The sequence below is a fragment of the Pezoporus occidentalis genome, unplaced genomic scaffold (assembly GCF_034315485.1).
Source record: "Pezoporus occidentalis ecotype Australia unplaced genomic scaffold, CSIRO_AGI_Poc_V1 ctg41, whole genome shotgun sequence".
Taxonomy (NCBI): domain Eukaryota; kingdom Metazoa; phylum Chordata; class Aves; order Psittaciformes; family Psittacidae; genus Pezoporus; species Pezoporus occidentalis.
In genome coordinates this window covers 1,208,134-1,225,050 of record NW_026915736.1, presented here as the reverse complement: position 1 = coordinate 1,225,050, position 16,917 = coordinate 1,208,134, and the positions used below count along the sequence as shown (strand labels likewise).

The window sequence follows — 16,917 nt, the reverse complement described above, 5'->3', positions numbered from 1 at the left end:
TTAAACTTGGCTGAAAATTGAAGGGATTGCAGAATTCCGTAGCCCCTCTAGTGACACATCTGGCCAGATGTTTGCAGGTTTCACACTGGCAGTTAATGAGTTTCTGTTTGGAGGTAAGCACTGCTGTTTCATCTGTGCAACCTGAGGTGGCAGAAGAGAGGCTGATAGTGACAGCCTGAGTTAGAGCTAGCATTCAGGATCTTCCGTCTAAAGATCCTGCCAGGTTTTGAAATCATGCGCCATCCAGCACAGGGATGTCCAATTAAATTGCCCTATATGGCAGGTTGAAAAATCTCTCTGTTCAAACTTTTGTGAAGGAGTGCACAACAGGGTGGCTTTGTGAGGGTTTGAAAGGGTGTGATTCACCTTGCTAGCAGATACTCTTAGAAAATCTTCACTATAACTGGTGGAGGCCTTTGAAAAACTTTTTTTTTTAATAAAGGCTATTGATAACTTAAAAAATGAAGTGTAAGTTGGTTCTGGCAGTGCCACCACATGTTCATATGTGATTCAGTTGTGTATTCTGAAACTACAAGTCTTTCACTCTTTGTTTGAAACAGAAATGCTGGCTTGGGTATCTGTTCCATGTCTTGCAGATTTGGAGGCATTTTGGCTCCATTTGTGCCCTCTATGGTAAGATTATTTTCTACTTATAATGTAACTCAGGTTTATTAAATTGTCTCAAAAGCACTTTGCTGATTTTTTTTTTTGTCTTGAAAAAGATTTGTTTTATGAAAAATTAAGTAGCATTCACTCAATTTCAAGAATTAATGAACAAGATGTATAGAAATACCTTGACTTCTGTCCTTTTTGGAAATTAGATAATGTTCTGTGTTTAATATTTCATCTGTTAGTGAAACGATTGTCATAATACATTCAATACTGCTAAAGCTCACTCAGTATCTGAGTTCTTTTAGTAAACAAAATTTTGGTGTGGGGCTGTTTCTGTGAAATGACATTTATTGGGGTTTTTTGTTCTACCAGTATATGAGTAATTGCACAGATTGCTGGAGTGAAAAGTTGTAGCCTTCTGGCTTTGACTGGTGTTCATATGGATCATATATTTTAAGAGCAGGAAATAATGGTGGCTTTTTACTATGAATTTTTATTTTTAGAAATCTCTTAGTCATTCTGTACCGTTTGTGGTGTTTGGAATCACTGGACTGTCAGCGGGATTCCTGACTCTCCTTCTGCCAGAAACACTGAATAAGCCAATTGCTGAAAGCATTGAAGATCTCCAGAGCCCCAAATACCAAGTGCTTAAAAGTAAAAAGGTAGAATAATTTTTCTTGTTTTCAACTGTAGCTTTACATTATTTCCCCCTCTATCTTACGTGAGCCTACTATGATCTATACATGAGCCTAGTGTCATCTATACGTGATCTATTACATAAGCCTATATGATCTAGTGCATGTTGGTTAGATTATGCATGCATGAATGAATGTGTACATGAAGTTTTGTAAATGAAGTTTTGTAAAGTTGTTTCTCTCGCATTCAGTGGAGATTAAATTTATTCTTTATTTGGCTCGTAAAGATGAAAAGGCTGACACCTGTCACCTGTATGTATTAAATTATATGTAAATTAATGATATTTCCTTTCCATAAAGGAAAACAAATTGTAGAAAGGCATTCTGAAATAGGCAGGAGCAATATATTTGGCAACATTCCTGGGTTTTACAGTAAAACAACTAGGCATATTTTTCATATATTGTATTGTGCCTGTTTTGTAGTGGAACATAATCTATATACCTGAGGAAGTGTTTTATCCTTCATTAGTCTCCTGGGTTAGACACATTTAAAGTATTTTCCTGCTACTGATATGCACTAAATAAAACTTAGGCAGAGGGAAATGAAAGTTTTCTTTGTTTCAGCAGGTAATAGAATAGAAAATGTGAAGCACACCCCCTAAGTTTGGGAATGGCTTCCCAGAATGATTAGTTTGAAAAGAAGGGGAGGGAGATGGGAATTCCCAAAAGAAAGGAATTGTTTGCTTAGAACTAGGTAGGCTTAGTGTAGATACGTTTCTTATGTTTTTCCTTTATATGCTAGCTTAATTGTCTGGTAATGCTACACACACTATTATGCTTGCTTTCTTATCTGCATTCAGTTGGAATGGGAAAAAAATTGAGTTTTTAACTTCTCAGTTTTTTAAAAAGATTTCTCATTTCCGTATTTAATATTAACCTATAAAACAAGACAAGAAAATCAGACATGCAAACTGTTTTTCAATAATTATTTTTCTTCTGTCTGACAGGCAGTGTTAGAAGAAAACACTTAAGTTTCAGAAGGCTTGTCTGTGATGGAAAATGCAGTGTCTATTGAGAAGATGCTCTAACGGTTGAAGAGCAGATTCTTGCTCTATGTATCTGACAGGAAATGTTGGGGCACTTGTGTATAATGCTGTTTGTAGCACGTTAAACAGTTCTATGTGGAGGCAAATTGAGAAGATGGAAGAAGTTGATCAAAGCTTGTGAGGAAAGAGATGACAAATTGGTGCATTAATGACTTGGCATGCTGTAGATGTTTGGACTTCTTTACAACTCCTTAAAATGAAGCGTTAATTTATTTTACAAAATGCAATTGCTTGCTTCAGATTAAGCTATAATGGCGTAATTGAAGTTATGTGTATAATTTAAAATTTAGATGGCCTTATATATACAGGCAAGCTGTAATCGTGAAAAGTAACAGCATCCTGTATATACTAATTTTCTCTACAGATATTTTTTTTTTCCTCTAAATTACAGTATACCTCACAGTGTGAAGAGACCAAAGATTTCTATAGGTTATTTGCCTTAGTGTATCTAGCATAAGAAACCTGGATAGGAAATCTGAAAGGTGTATAAACACATTTTATTGTGGGAGTAAATAATTTAATACAGTTGTACATGAAAACATATATAAAGTTAAAAATAATACTATATTGGAAAAATTATGTCAGGTCTTTCAGAGGGACATTTAAAGGAGAGAATGAGTAACTTTTTAGGCAAATTTAATTGGCGTTGTAAATGTGGAACTAGAAATTACTGCGCAAGTCATATATTGTGTAAAAATATGTAATAATATGTAATCAAATACATTTTGCATATGAGTTGGAAATTGTTCCTGCAAGAGGGGAGGGTGTGTTTGGTTAACAGTTAATACATTTATGTTGAAATAGGTGCATCATATGTTATAGTTTTCTGATAGGCAACATAGTTTTGTTATAAAAAAAAAAAAAAATGTAACATGGGTACTATGAGTGCTTTTTCCAGGATGTTTACCCAGGTGTTTTTGAAGACTACTTGTATTATTTTGATTTTGGCTCCCTATCTAATGTGTCTGATAGGAAAAGGTTAATTAAAGTCCTCTCTATTTTCAGCAAGTTCCATAGTCAAATATTAGTTCTGTAAATGAATACGCACCCATGCAAGTGTATGTGCATTTATGCATACATGTATGCACAAATAAGCAGGTTGCTCTGCCAAGATGTCTCAAAGAAATCTGTGCTGTGTCTATGCGTGCAGTTCAAATGCCCTGATAGGTTCCCAAGAGGTGACAATCAGTTGGCAATCAGAACAACTTTTAGATAATGCTGATGTACAGGAGTATTGCATGTACATTTATTTAACCTCTGGGGCTGAAGCTTGATGACAAACAACTTACAGAATATGCTGCAAACCCTTATCTTCTGCTCATTTATTTATTCATCGTTTTTGTAATTTTTCACTTTCATGAGGATTAGAATTAAGTCTGTGAATTTCCTTTTTCTGAATATTAATGCCTTCCATTGCATGAATATTTATGACCATAGTAACTGATTGTACCTCTTCAGAGGATAATTGGGTCAGCAGGGATATGGTAAAGAGCAAGTTTTGTTATTGTTGACTTCAACTTTTGTTACAAGAAATAAAACTTAATAAGAAATAGAATGCTATAAAGTTGTATTCCCAAAGCAGAGATATGACTGGAAAGGAGGACTGTAAAGGTACCATTATGTGGTGGGAGTCTGTCTCCCTTCTGCCACATGTTATCAAACCGTATCATGACATTTTCCCTCTGCATTTTATTTGATGTCATGTGAAAAATGGGTAACAAAGATAATTTACATTTTGAACATCTTTATTTCTGCTTTATTTGACCTGGAATTTTACCTATGATGACTTGCGTGAATTCTGTGGATTGATAACCTGAAAACTGCCCCTGAAAAGAAGTTAATGATCTTTTCATCAACTCTGGCATTACTCATGCTACCTGCAGCAATTTTTGAGTGTAGGCTAGTGTGGAAGCTGGTTTGGTACTTTGTCTCCAAGATCAAAAAAAGGATACGGATAGAAACATTGACTTGTATTTTTGCTTCTTTTCAATTCAACACCTTGTTTGACTTTTAAGTTATCTTTGCTGCATTTTGCTATTGCTGGCTAAAAAGATGCAATTTAGAAAAAAAATAAAGTTGTTTGTTTGTTTGTTTTTTTCCAGTTACATGTTTAGGAAAAAGGAAACTATTTGCAGCTATATTAGAATTTTTTCAGTTGGACTAATGTGATCAGTGCATTAGGTCCTAATGTTAAAAAGGTCCTAAAGTTAAAAAACCAGCTGTGTCATTCATTACTGTTATATGTCACAGCAAATCAGAAAAGGCAGCATTTTTTTTGCCAAATAACTGCTTTTTGGAGTAGGTATCTTAAAACTCTTAACTTTGTAGCGTTAGAAATTCATCACTTAGAGCAACTCTTTTTCCTAATATTTTTTTAATGAAGACAAAGCAGTTTTAGGCAGGGATGTCCTAATAAATTCTTTACTCAGTGTGGAACTATTACCTATTGCTTTCCATTTCTCTGTGAAAAGAACAAAGGCAGCTGAGTTAATTTAAGTGGTTTAATTATACACATTAGGTCACAATCACCATCCTTAAGTACCACTTCTAGCTCTTCTCCTGTGCTTTATTTGTGTGTAGAAACTTGATTATAATTTTACATCTGTACAGTTCATCTGTTTGTGTTAGAACAATGTCTTCAGTGCTCAAGCCCTTAGTTGTGAAATTGCCTTTTTCTTTATCTGTTTTTAAATTGAAGACTTTTTACTTTTTATCAGCATTTGAGATAATCCTGCTGCTTTCTGGCTTTTATGTTTTAGCTGCAAATGTCACGGTTTAGAAAAAAAAAAGAAGAGTTGGCTGATTTGCAGTGTTCTGAAATACATCTGTGATACAGGTTGTTGAGAAGGGAAGTTTGAACTAATTTAAGGTTTTTTTCAGTCCTTTCTGTTTTTCATGTTTAATCTTGCTGTATTCTTCCTGAAGGAGTGCTGGGATTGTTTTTTTGTCTTGGGTGCTAAGAGTGCTGAGCAGAGGCAAAGCTTGAACATTCATTTATGCCACCTACGTTTTAATGCCGTTTTCCTGTTACTGTACAATATTTCTCCTTTAATTCTTGGTTACCTTTGCTTAAGGCCCAGTTTTTCCCATATCAGAGGAAGAAAATAAATTTTAAATAGTCAAAAATATTTTTACATTGTTGCTCCAGTTCATGCTATCTTTTGTATTTTGTTTCACATTTTGTGGTTCCACAGCTCTCCCAGTGACCCACTTGTTGCTGAGAATCAGTGGGAAATCAGCTGAAGATACGTTTTCCTGGCTGGCAAATATCCTCTGCTTTATTTTGTCATCAGCCAGCAATATACACCCACACACTGTATTAAAAAGCAGGTCAGGTATAAAGGCAGGGCTTGAGTTCCTTTTCCTGGAAAGTAAATTTTGCCCAATATTCATGTCAAGCTCAGATCTTTTTCATTACCCCATTTGATGTTTCATCAAAGCTGTTTCCTCCATTGTTGGAGCACTGTATGTTGTTGCTTGAAGGGAAGTCTAGGAATTCATTTTTAGATTTTTATCCTTTTTAATCTGAGCAGAGTTAAGTACAAATAATCATTTGCTTTGTTGACTAATACTCTTAGCTAAGCAGCTGAGAAAGGAGGAGGTGAACTTTTCACACTACCATCTGTAACCAGCTGGTTCTGCCATTTAATTTTTAGTTTGCTTGAGGCAAATAACTGTATCGTGTATTACAGCATGCAAGAGATCTAATTTTTTTTCCTTGCAGTGAGTTATCTGCAGTTCATTGGAAAGGTCATCTTTTTCCTGTCACTTGCTACAGGAGATGTAAAATTTCCCAGAGATGACTTATGATAGATGCAATCTTTCCATTAGAGTTAAATTTGTGAAAATAGTGGACAGATGTACAGCTATAGGCAAGCTGTCTGCAAATCTGGGATGATCTTTTATCGTAGCACAATTTCTTTATACCAAGACTTCTGAATCTGTGAAGAAAGGTTTGGGCTGTAAGGTGCAGTGGGAGAGCTGTCTGTGCTCACCTGAACAGAGTGGTATACCAGAGTAGCTGGAGATGTTTGTGAGGGAAAGGGAATGTGGCTGAAGAGTAGCAGAGATTTGGGAATCAAACTGTTCCCAACTCCTGCATACTTGTGACATGATCCTGAATTACGCCAGCCTCATTTTAACATGATATTAGTTATAGTACTTTCTATACTAGATACACTCCTGTTCCTCTGATTAGTCTGCTGGTTTAGGAAACAAGCTAGGATTGGGAAGAATAAACCAGAAAACAAACATGGTGCAGCAATTTTGACAGCTTATGTAAACACAGTATGGCTCTGCCTGGACTGGTTTGACAGCGTGGTTTCCTACAGTGGTCCAAAGATATTTGAAACTGTGCAGGCTGATGGCTTTCACTGAAGGAAGGAGTGCATGAAACAGTGCTTTAGTGACATCTTCCCAGGTAATAGCAACATAATCATGCTAATGGCAGGTAAGGCTGAGTAGACTGGCCAGCTCTAACTTTTTCAACAACTTCAGTAACTTGTGCGGAAAATTTTTGTATTGGACTTTTGTCAGCCAAGTAGCAGTACTGCCAACATTCTGTTGACTGTATTTAAGTGTCCTTGTCATGAAAGGCTCCAGGAAAAAACTGGTCATTGCATGTTAACTCTTTTTCAAAGAGATTATGCATCTGCAAATTTCTTGTTTGCCACAGCCTCACTTGCATAATTTTCTACCTTCCACTGTACTTCTTTTCCCTACTATCCCATCCACAGTGATGCAGGGCAAGGTTGAATCCTCATCTCTGTGTACCAGCGTGCAAAGAAAAGAAAGAGGCTGCAGTATATTGCTATCACACCTAAGGAAACTAGAATCTCTACATGAAATGGAGTTACTCCAGATGTATCCAGGTTGAAAGAAATTGCTATTTCTTTTCACCATACCATATTTCATGGTTGGTCAGTTTTATAAATGTTGGTGTCAGTATTCAGTGACAGCTGGCTCTGAAAACTGCTGCAGGAGAGCCTAGCAGCAGTGATGTTACACTGTGCTCCCTCCACTAGTTTCTGTTGCAGCTCTGGACGTATTTCATCTGTTTCGAATGCAAATGCCTGATCCTTTTTTAAGGCCTCCTGATCTCTTGATTTCAAGAATATAATATGACAGTTCACCAGTCATTGCATTATGTTTGTTTCCCTTTATTGTTTTAGATTGGCTGCCTTTTGGCTCCATTGGAGACACCAGTGATAGAAATGACAGCAAATAGGGATGCTTGACTTAAAGATACACCCTGCAGTTTAATGCTGTATATATTATATTGTCTTTTTTTCTCCTGTTTTGAGAATGTTCCAATTATTTCTCTGAATGGACACTATTCCAGAGTGTCTTATTTTTGTATCTGTGTGCCTTGAAATGAGTAACCAAATGGCTCAAAGTTCTTGTGTAAAGAAACTCCCTCACCATGAGCCCAGTTTTACTTGTGTTAAGACCTGCTGATAAGCCAGTAGCATGGCCTCTGTGGGGAGTCGGAGTGGCTAGTCTGACTTGCAGGAGCGTGTCTGAGGGAATTATTGCCCAACCTTCCTTTTAACAAGAGGGGGGCTCTTCAATGTTGAATTCCTAAGCTGCTTTGATGGGATTTGAGGGACGTTTTCAGTGTTGAGATTTCTGACTGATTAACCCGTGGCTATAGTGACCCAGATGGTTGGGGTCAGAGCTGAAAAGCAGCTCCACCTCCTGCCCCCCTTGCTATGCTCTCACCCCTCAGGGTAGCGGGCTGGGGTCAGCTGTCAACTAGGCTGGCCTGATAGTGCATCTTTTATCATTGCTGGTCTGCTCTGCTGCGCCAAATTTCCGAGCTTTCCTGGGGGTTGAGCTTTTACAGAACAATTTCTTGGTATTTAGCTCCAGAGAAAGTTCTTTCTGCTGTGGTTTGCAGAGTTTGTCCCAGCTGTTGCAGCATCCTTTGGGTGTAGAAATGGAAGTACTCTTGTTGGAGCAATGTGTGCTTCTGCACTGTACTGTGCTGCCTCAGGGGCCTTCTGGATACAAGCAGTTGCAGGACTAGTTCAATAAAAATCTTGTAACCAGCAGCTTCTTTCTCTGATCAGTTGCCTGCTTGAGGGGGTGATCACTTCTCGTTAACTGGAGGGAATTTTTTACATTTGACCTGGTAGTTCTTAAAAACAAACAAACAAACCCAAAGCTAGCACAGGTGAAAATGAATTTTTGAAATGAAAAAGCAAGGAAGAACTACAACTTATGCAGCAGTTAGTCACCTCTGTTGAAGAATATCACACAAAAGTAAAACTGGCAGCAGGAGGGCTCCAGCACTCATGGTCTTAAATCACTATGGATCTGATTTGACCGTTTATTATCTTTAATCCTAGTGGTCTACCAGGAAGGAGGGAAAATAATTACTAATGACAGATTTTTAGTTAAAGTTAATTTATTGGTGGTGGAACTAATTGTGTGGTCCAGGTGTTCATCAGTTTATCAAGACAATATTTAACTGTCAAATGTTCTAATTACAATGTGGTTAATTAAACATGATTAAACTGTTGGGTTTACAGATATACAACTAATTATACATAATTACACTTCTAGTGGGCTTATCGTATGCATCATGCAAGATGTATGTAATTTTTAATAGTTGCTTTTTGTAAGATACTACTGTATCTTTATATGTTAATATATAGGTTTTGACGATTTGCTGTGTTTTTAAGCTAGAAATATACTGTGAAAAAGTGTGAGATACTGAATTAACAGATCAGTTAACAACCATAAAAATGGTGGGAGGTGGAAAGGAGGGGGACCTGCTCAGAATTTGCAACTTGAACGCATAAGTATTGTATGAATTAATAAAAGCTGGTATTTCTTTACTATTTAAATACTCCTGCTATTAAAGCAGAAACAAAGTCTTTTGATACAATAAGATCAGTGTTCACTGGGTTCTCCAGGTTGCTGGTTAGCACCTGCTTCAGAGAGATTTGATGAGAGAATTGGGGTGTTTACTGGTAGACTGAAAGTCTTTGAGATGGGTTTCTGGGGCTCTCCTGGGACTCTGTGGTGGGTTTGCTGGAGACGGGAGATGGCCCCCAATGTAATAAGGACATGGAGCTGTTAGAGTCAGTCCAGAGAAGGGCCACAGAGATGACCAGAGGGCTGGAACACCTCTCCTATGAAGACAGGTTGAGAGAGCTTGGGTTGTTCAGCCTGGAGGAAAGAAGGCTCCAGGGAGATCTTAGAACAGCCTTCCAATGCCCAAAGGGACCTACAATAAATCTGGAGAGGGACCCTTTTATGTAGTGACAGGACAAAGGGGAACGGCTTTAAACTGAAAGAAGGTAGATTTAGATTAGGTATTAGGAAGTAATTCCCTACTGTGATGGTGGTGAGGCGCTGGCGCAGGCTGCCCCGAGAAGCTGTGGCTGCCCATCCCTGGCAGTGTTCAAGGCCAGATTGGACAGGGCTTTGAGCAACCTGGTCAAGTGGAAGGTGTCTCTGCCTGTGGCAGGGGGTTTGAACTGGGTGAGCTTTAAGATCCCTGCCAACCCAAACGACAACGTGAAGTGTGTGTGAAGCACGCAGCACGGATTGTTATCAGCCAGACTCGTGGGCAGGGCTTGTGGAGGTATCACAGTATCACAATATGCTAGAGATTGGAAGGGACCTCAGAAGATCATCTAGTCCAATCCCCCTGCCGGAGCAGGAACACCTAGATAATGTTACACAGGAATGTGTCCAGGCGGGTTTTGAATGTCTCCAGGGAAGGAGACTCCACAACCTCCCTGGGCAGCCTGTTCCAGTGTTCCGTCACCCTCACTGAGAAGAAGTTTCTTCTCAAGTTTAAGTGGAACCTCTTGTGTTCCAGTTTGTACCCATTACCCCTTGTCCTATCATTGTTTGCCACTGAGTAGAGCCTGGCTCCATCCTCGTGACACTCCCCCTTTATATATTTATAGACACTAATAAGGTCACCCCTCGGTCTCCTCCAAACTATAGAGACCCAGCTCCCTCAGTCTTTCCTCATAAGGGAGATGCTCCACTCCCTTAATCATCTTCGTTGCCCTGCGCTGGACTCTCTCCAGCAGGTCCCTGTCCTTCTTGAACTGATCTCATCCTGCTGATGAGATCTCACCTGGATCAGTGCACGCACCAATGTCGTACTTAAAGGCAGCTCTAAACCGAACCGAATCTCCGAATTCAGTAACTGCGGTGTGTGGATTTCAGCACGTCTCGAAACTCCCCTCAGCCCGCTGGCTCGTGCCTGCTCCCCCAGACTGGCCCATGCAAGCGGAGCATGAGGGGCCGTGCCCGGGGGGCCGCCTGCCCGCAAGATGGTACTGCGGGGCACGAGTCGGAGCAGCCTCAGAGCAGACGTGCGGCGAGGATAAGGGCGGTTAATGAAGCCTTCTGTCACGGCGGTGGCCTCCCACTGCTCTCCCTTGCTAAAGTGTTCTGCGCTTCCTTGTCCCAGGATAGTATAGACGCTTGTGCCGTCTTCAAATTTAAAAGGTTACGACGTGGATTAAGTCTTTGATGCTTGGGGTTTGGTTTTGCTGTCAATTATTGTCCTTTCTATTAGTGCCTCATAGCTTTGTCATGTACGAGGTCTCTGTAGTAGTCTTTCATTTTGGGTTTAATTCCTGTCCTGATGGACACATGTCCCACTTATTATGAGGAGTGCTTTCGTTAGGAAAGCTGTGCACTATGCTTGTAATGGAGGTTATTTTAATCTTTAGTTGTTATTAAAACTCTGTTTAATTTAAACCATGGAGAAAAGGGCACCAAGGAAAATGGGTGTTAGTGCGTGAAGGGGTTGCGATGGCTTAACACAGATGTGAAGCACTTGCCTCTCCTGGGGCATTGGCTGTGTCCCTGGGACAGGGGGGAGCCATGGAGGCTGGTGTGAGCATACCTGGGCTGTGAGCTGGCATCTCGTCCACAAGCACCAGTGCTCACCTTTGTTTAGGACTTAGTCTAACAACAGGTGAAGTCAGTTTTGCAGGATTTCCCATACCATTACCTATATAATAAATACAGTGGTCTTATTTCTGTGTTCTAGAATAGAAAGCATTCAGGCAGTCTGTAGATGAGTATTATGGAGACAGCTGCTTCAAGGTTGCTTTCTAATTTGGCGTTACCAGGTGGTTTCCATATTGGAGAAAGGAAATATTTCCTGCTTAAACATCTTTCTTTCCAGTCATAATGTACCCACTGTTGACCATCCATTACATCCTAATAAATTTGCTTACCACTGTCTGCTTAAGATTTGCAGAGCACAGAGTTTTTTGGTAAAGTTTGAGTTCATTATTGCATGAACACTGAGTGTTCATGGGAATGTAGTGCTTGCTTTTCAGTGCATGTGTTTTGCATGTGTCACTGGTACCCAGATGAATATACTGGAGTATGCTGAGTCCTTCTTCTCTTTGCACATGATTTCACAGCCATGCAATTGCAAATCCACAGTGGTGTCAGGCAACAACTGGAAATCCACAGGAATATTAAGTGACTCAAGAAATCATGTCCTTTCCTCCATAGACACCAGTGAGTTAGCCTAATCATTAGTAATAAAATCAAATGAATGTCAATAAACACTTCTAAGTAACTGGGTGCTTTTTAATTTCAAGTCTTGTTCTCTCTTTTTGTGTGCATGAGTATATACCAAAAAGTAAGAACAGTTCCTTCTCTAACTGGAATTTATCTCTGTGCAGACATCTAGCACCAGCAGGATATACTGTAAATACTAAAACTGCAATGGATTTATAACTGTTCTGGGTTTTCCTAAGCCAGGAGAGCACTGTGTGAAATGAACTTGCTTTAATTTTCATGTCCTGTATTGAAATGGAATTTTGTATTGAATTTTCCTGTCTTGCTCATGACAATCATCTGGGCTGTCAAACATAGCACTGAGGACCAGTGTGGCTGTGCCAGGTGAGTGTCCACCTTGGCAGGACCCTCTCATTTGAGGTAAAAAGACCTTTCCTCCCATGTTGCAGGTAATACAGAGATGGCCTTTGGGTGGAGCAGCTTTGCTCTTGCCCCCAGGCCTTGTTGGGCTCATGTCCGTTTCCCTTCCAGTTGCTAGAAAAATAATTTTTGTTTAAATGACTTATTCCAGGGGCATTTAGTTGTTCAAAGAAACTGATGATGTATGTGGAAATGGCTGGGAGATCAAAGTGTCAGGATGGTTACTGTGCCAGCCCTGAATCAGTACTGTTATGGGAGGAAATGGAAAAACTGGGAGAGGATGGTTAGTGCTCCCCTTGCACCTCTATATCATTGTTGACAAAAAACCTTAAACAAAAACCAAAAGCCAAACCAGCCCTGGGGACAGCCATATACTCAGATTTCCCTGCAGCCTCTTCCCAAACGTCTGTCTCTTCAGGCTGGCAAGCCACCCTGTGATGAGCTCTGCTTAGTGCCAGCAGGCTTTGTCAGCCTGGATGCAGGACTAATGTTTGGGTAGCTGCCTGTGACACCTGCAGGATCTGCACTGATGCCCATAGGAGTGCACTGTGCACGAAGCACAGGGACTTCTCTGGTGCCTGCTGATGTGCTCCTGAATCAATACCTTGTTCATCAGGGCTCCTGGTAGCCCCATGTGTGTTGCTATGCCATGAAGGTCTGGAAGTGGCATTAAAAAGTTTAATCTTTTATTATTATTATTAATTTTATCTTTTTATGAGCAACAAATTACAATGAAATAAAAGAGGATGAAAATAAAATTTTATACTGTCCCTTTTAGGCAGTTCTATACTTGTCTCTGACAAGAAGACTAAAAGAGCAAAATAAATATTGATTAAGCGTCTGGTCTTTACTTAAGTGCTCTTGAAAGTTAATCAATACACTTGTGCCCTAAACATTGTTAGCTTTTCAGTTCAGAGGGGCTGGGGGAAAATTCACCTGGCTTTTCTGGCTTTAAGAGGATGGCAGAGCTGGAAGCAAACTATAATGAGCTTGTCTGCCTATGCCTTGATGAGATTAAGATAGGATGGTGTACTGTCCCTCATATCATGTTTTCTGTATATTTAATTGCCATTGCAGCTTGTGAACAGCCCATTACCTCTTTGTGTTGGTGTATTTGTGCTTCAGGAGGCTAATGCTGAGTGGTGATAGTCTCTTCATCTTGTATTTGTTATATAAAAAATCAAGGTAATTCGAGTTTGGGGAAAAACAACAACAAAAAGGCAGAAAGGTGGGTTTTCTCTTTGTGCCTATATAAGGGTCTGTATACTTCATAGGCTTTGTTGAAGAGCATTAAAATGCATAGACTTTTAATGGAACTGCAAGGGAAAACAGAATGAATCCCTTAATCTAACTGTAACTTTGTTCTCAAAAAATGAAAAGGGATGTAAATATCCTTTGGACCTCCAGACCACCCCTGGTGCTGTAGCCCACCTCTGACCACATCAGAGCAGCACTAGGCAAGGAGAAGAAAAGTGGCCACTTGGCTTTGGGGCAGCTGTGTAAAAATTTGGCTAGCTTTGAGAAAGAGCATGATGGTTTCGGCTTCTCTGTCAATAACATGGATGAGGGCTCCATCACTGGTGGGCTGTCAGTCTGTATGTCAGCCATGACCTTTACATTACCACACTGAGATGTTTTCATTTAGGTAATTTATTAGCTGTTGGTATCAGCAATATGAAAATTCTCCATTTATGTTAATATGCATATATTGGTGTATATTTTCATTTGGAAGGTTTTTCTGTGCTACAAATGCCACAGACAAACATGCTACCCCAGACAGCCACATTTTTCTGCATGAATTTTTAAAATCCATCCAGTGAGACTGTTTATCCGGTCTGGAATAAATCACCTGGTCTAGGTAGAGGGTACCTTCCTGTCTGGTTTCTGATTCCCCTGGGCTGCTGGCCCTGCCTGATCAGGGCAGCAGCCAGGCTATGCCTATAGCTATGCCTCACCTCTGCTCCATAGGGAACATAGCTGCTTGCCTTCACAGGTGAGTGGCAGTTATTTAGGCTTATAATTAATAAATCTCCCTGGCAGTTTTGGTCTCTGCTTCCCACTATACCATAATTTCATTATATGCAAAGACAGTGTGATGGGATGGGGTTAAAAACAGGAAAGTCTCAAAATGTGGCTTTTGAAAAGACTCCTGTTGACACAGGCTTGATCTTTGAGCTTTTGTCTTACTGCTTTTGCATCACTCCAGTTTCTTCCCTGTTCCTAAGCTTGTGGCTTCGCCTGATCAGTGACGTACAGCGACGATCATTTGCATGTGCCTTTTTGTGTGACAGCTGGATTAGTGTTTTTGATCTTGCTCATTGGCAGTGTGCAATTCCTTTTCCTTCCCCTCTTCCAGGAAAGGTGCCTTCTTGTTTTGGCAAGCTTTGGTGGTAAAATGAGGATGCTGGTGCTTGCTGCTGTCTTCTAGGCAAGATCTTTGCCTTCAGGTTTCTGGGACCAGCTTAAGAGGTGGAGCAAGCACAAGGTTCTGCTTGCCCAAAGCCTGTTAAAACAGCTGAGGGAAAGAAAGAAAAGAAAAAGTTAGAATAAACTGCATGAAAACCTTGAAGAAGCTGCAGTGAAGCCACTTAATGACTAAGGAAAGGGCTGAGTAAAAGATGAAAGAAAATGACTTGAAAACACAAAGTAAATTACCATAAACAGGTGTTTATGCACAGGCAGGTTTGTGAAGCCTTGCTCTCTGCTTCAAGTTAATGAACAAAACTTTGAGACGGTGATTATTGCCATATTTGTACATGCAGAGAAAGGAGAGATGGAAAAAAAAAATAAAGGCTGCTGACTATAGCAGGGGGTGAAGGTGAGCAGGAGTGGGTGTGTGACAGTTCGGCCTCGTCCTCGTCTGCACCGAGCCAGAGGGTAGTTTTGCTCTCAGTGTCTCAAAGTGGGAATGTGCCACCTATGCATGCAAGCAACACTGCTTCATAATTGCTCCTAAAATAACGAGATGAGTTCATGCACCCGGGAGAGAATCTGAAGTCTGTAATGCCTGTGCTTTACTCCCTATTTTTGCCTTTTGGAATGTGTGGGGTGCCTGCACCCGGGGCAGCTGCAGGGCTAGGATTGTGAGGAGAGGCTGGGGCTGCCCTAGGCCTGGCATAAACAGATCTGGTGGCCCCATGGCTATAGGCCCCACTGAGCCCCTCAGAGCCACAGATGACACCGCGGGGGCGTGGAGATGAGAGGAGAAGAAAACACTGCCAGGAGCATGGAGAGACACAGGAGTTGGGAGTTAAAGAGGGAGAGTGAGGTGAGGTAAAGGGGCAAGGGAGAGTAATTTATCTTTGTTTGTCATCACCCAAACATAGTTTAATTGGTAAGAAATTAATTTTCTTCAAGTTGAATCCTTTTCACCTATGGCAGTAATTGGTAAGGGATCTCCCTGTCTATATCTGTCTTTGTCTATATCTTGACCCATGAGCTTTTTCACTGTGTATTCTCCCCTGCCTTGCTGAGGAGGAGGAGTGAGAGTGTGGGCAGACATGTGGCTGCCAGCTGTGGTTCAACCTGCCACAGAGAAAAATACTTACTGGTCTTCTAAAACATAACTGCAGTGGGGTTTAGAAGAAGAGGTTCTGGTAGTGACTGCTACTGGGATTTCTTGTGCTCTCCAGTATGTGTATGGTCATGGGGAGCTGCCGACTGAGGCACTTTTCTCCAGGTGTGCAAATTGTACCGTACAGGAACCCATATACATGCTTAGATATTAAATTGTCTCTCCTGAAGCAATGCCTGGATCACTTACATATATATTAATGATTTTTAAAAAGTATTTTTAGGTTGTTTTGGTTCAGCATTGTGTTGGCTGTGGCAGGGGTCAGTGGTAAGGAACATGGTGCAGCTTCCAGGAGTGCAGCAGGAGAGACAATGGCCTTGCCAAAATTCATGCCAGACTGCTGGTAAGGCCAGAAAAAGAAATTGAGAAGTGCATAGATGCTGTTTGTCATCAGGGTTTGCATATTTGAATATGCACAATTCACTTGCACAAGGGACAGCAAACACTGCAAGGGCAGAACTTTAACCTGGCATGCCTCTAGGCTGCATCCCTGCTGAGTTTGAGAGTGATTTCATAGGTTTTGGAAGAGGGAGGTTGTGTGAGTAAGAACAGGATGAAGACCACTCTCATACAACAAGTACAAAGCAGTTAAGTATTAATTGTGGAAAGGATGAGCTTTACTGTTGCCTGGTTTGAGATGGCATCCCAATTTTGTACCCAGGGGTAGGCAGCAGCTTCTGCTTGGAAGTGGAAACACTTAATCAGAGAGTGTATTTTATGGGAACTGCAGGTGGCAGTAGGGGCTAAGTTTTACGGAAAAAAATGTATTAAATTTCCTTTCTGCACAGTAGCTTGACATATGGCAAAAATTTGAATCTCTGCAAGAAGCCTTCATTTAAAGCCAAACCTCCATATTTTTAAGGACTTGTCAGCTCCTTTTAGGTGTAATGTTTTCAATAACTGTAATGACACTTCAGCTCCCTTTGGAATGCCCTGTACTGCCTTCCCCTAGCATGGGATTCTGGTGGTTGTTTTGTAGTATTGGCACTGATCTATAAATGCTCATTGAATTCTGCTTTTATTTACCTTGTTCCAACTGGGTAAGTAACTTAAGTAG

At 40.5% G+C, this 16,917-nt stretch overlaps 1 protein-coding gene across 5 annotated transcripts in view; it reads left to right on the top strand.

Annotated features, from left to right (window-relative positions):
- Positions 1–9,196, top strand: part of LOC134171595 (solute carrier family 22 member 15-like) — a 29,511-nt gene extending 20,315 nt beyond the window's left edge. For 4 of the 5 annotated variants that reach the window (XM_062633970.1, XM_062633973.1, XM_062633972.1 and 1 more), the window contains 3 exons: positions 561–633; positions 1,116–1,274; positions 2,255–9,196. In XM_062633970.1, coding sequence (XP_062489954.1) covers positions 561–633; positions 1,116–1,274; positions 2,255–2,278 — 256 coding nt within the window. In that variant the 3' untranslated portion in view covers positions 2,279–9,196. Of the gene's footprint in view, positions 1–560; positions 634–1,115; positions 1,275–2,254 lie in introns of those variants that run through there. The other variant, XM_062633971.1, reaches the window with a different exon arrangement.
- Positions 9,197–16,917: the final 7,721 nt, after the last annotated feature.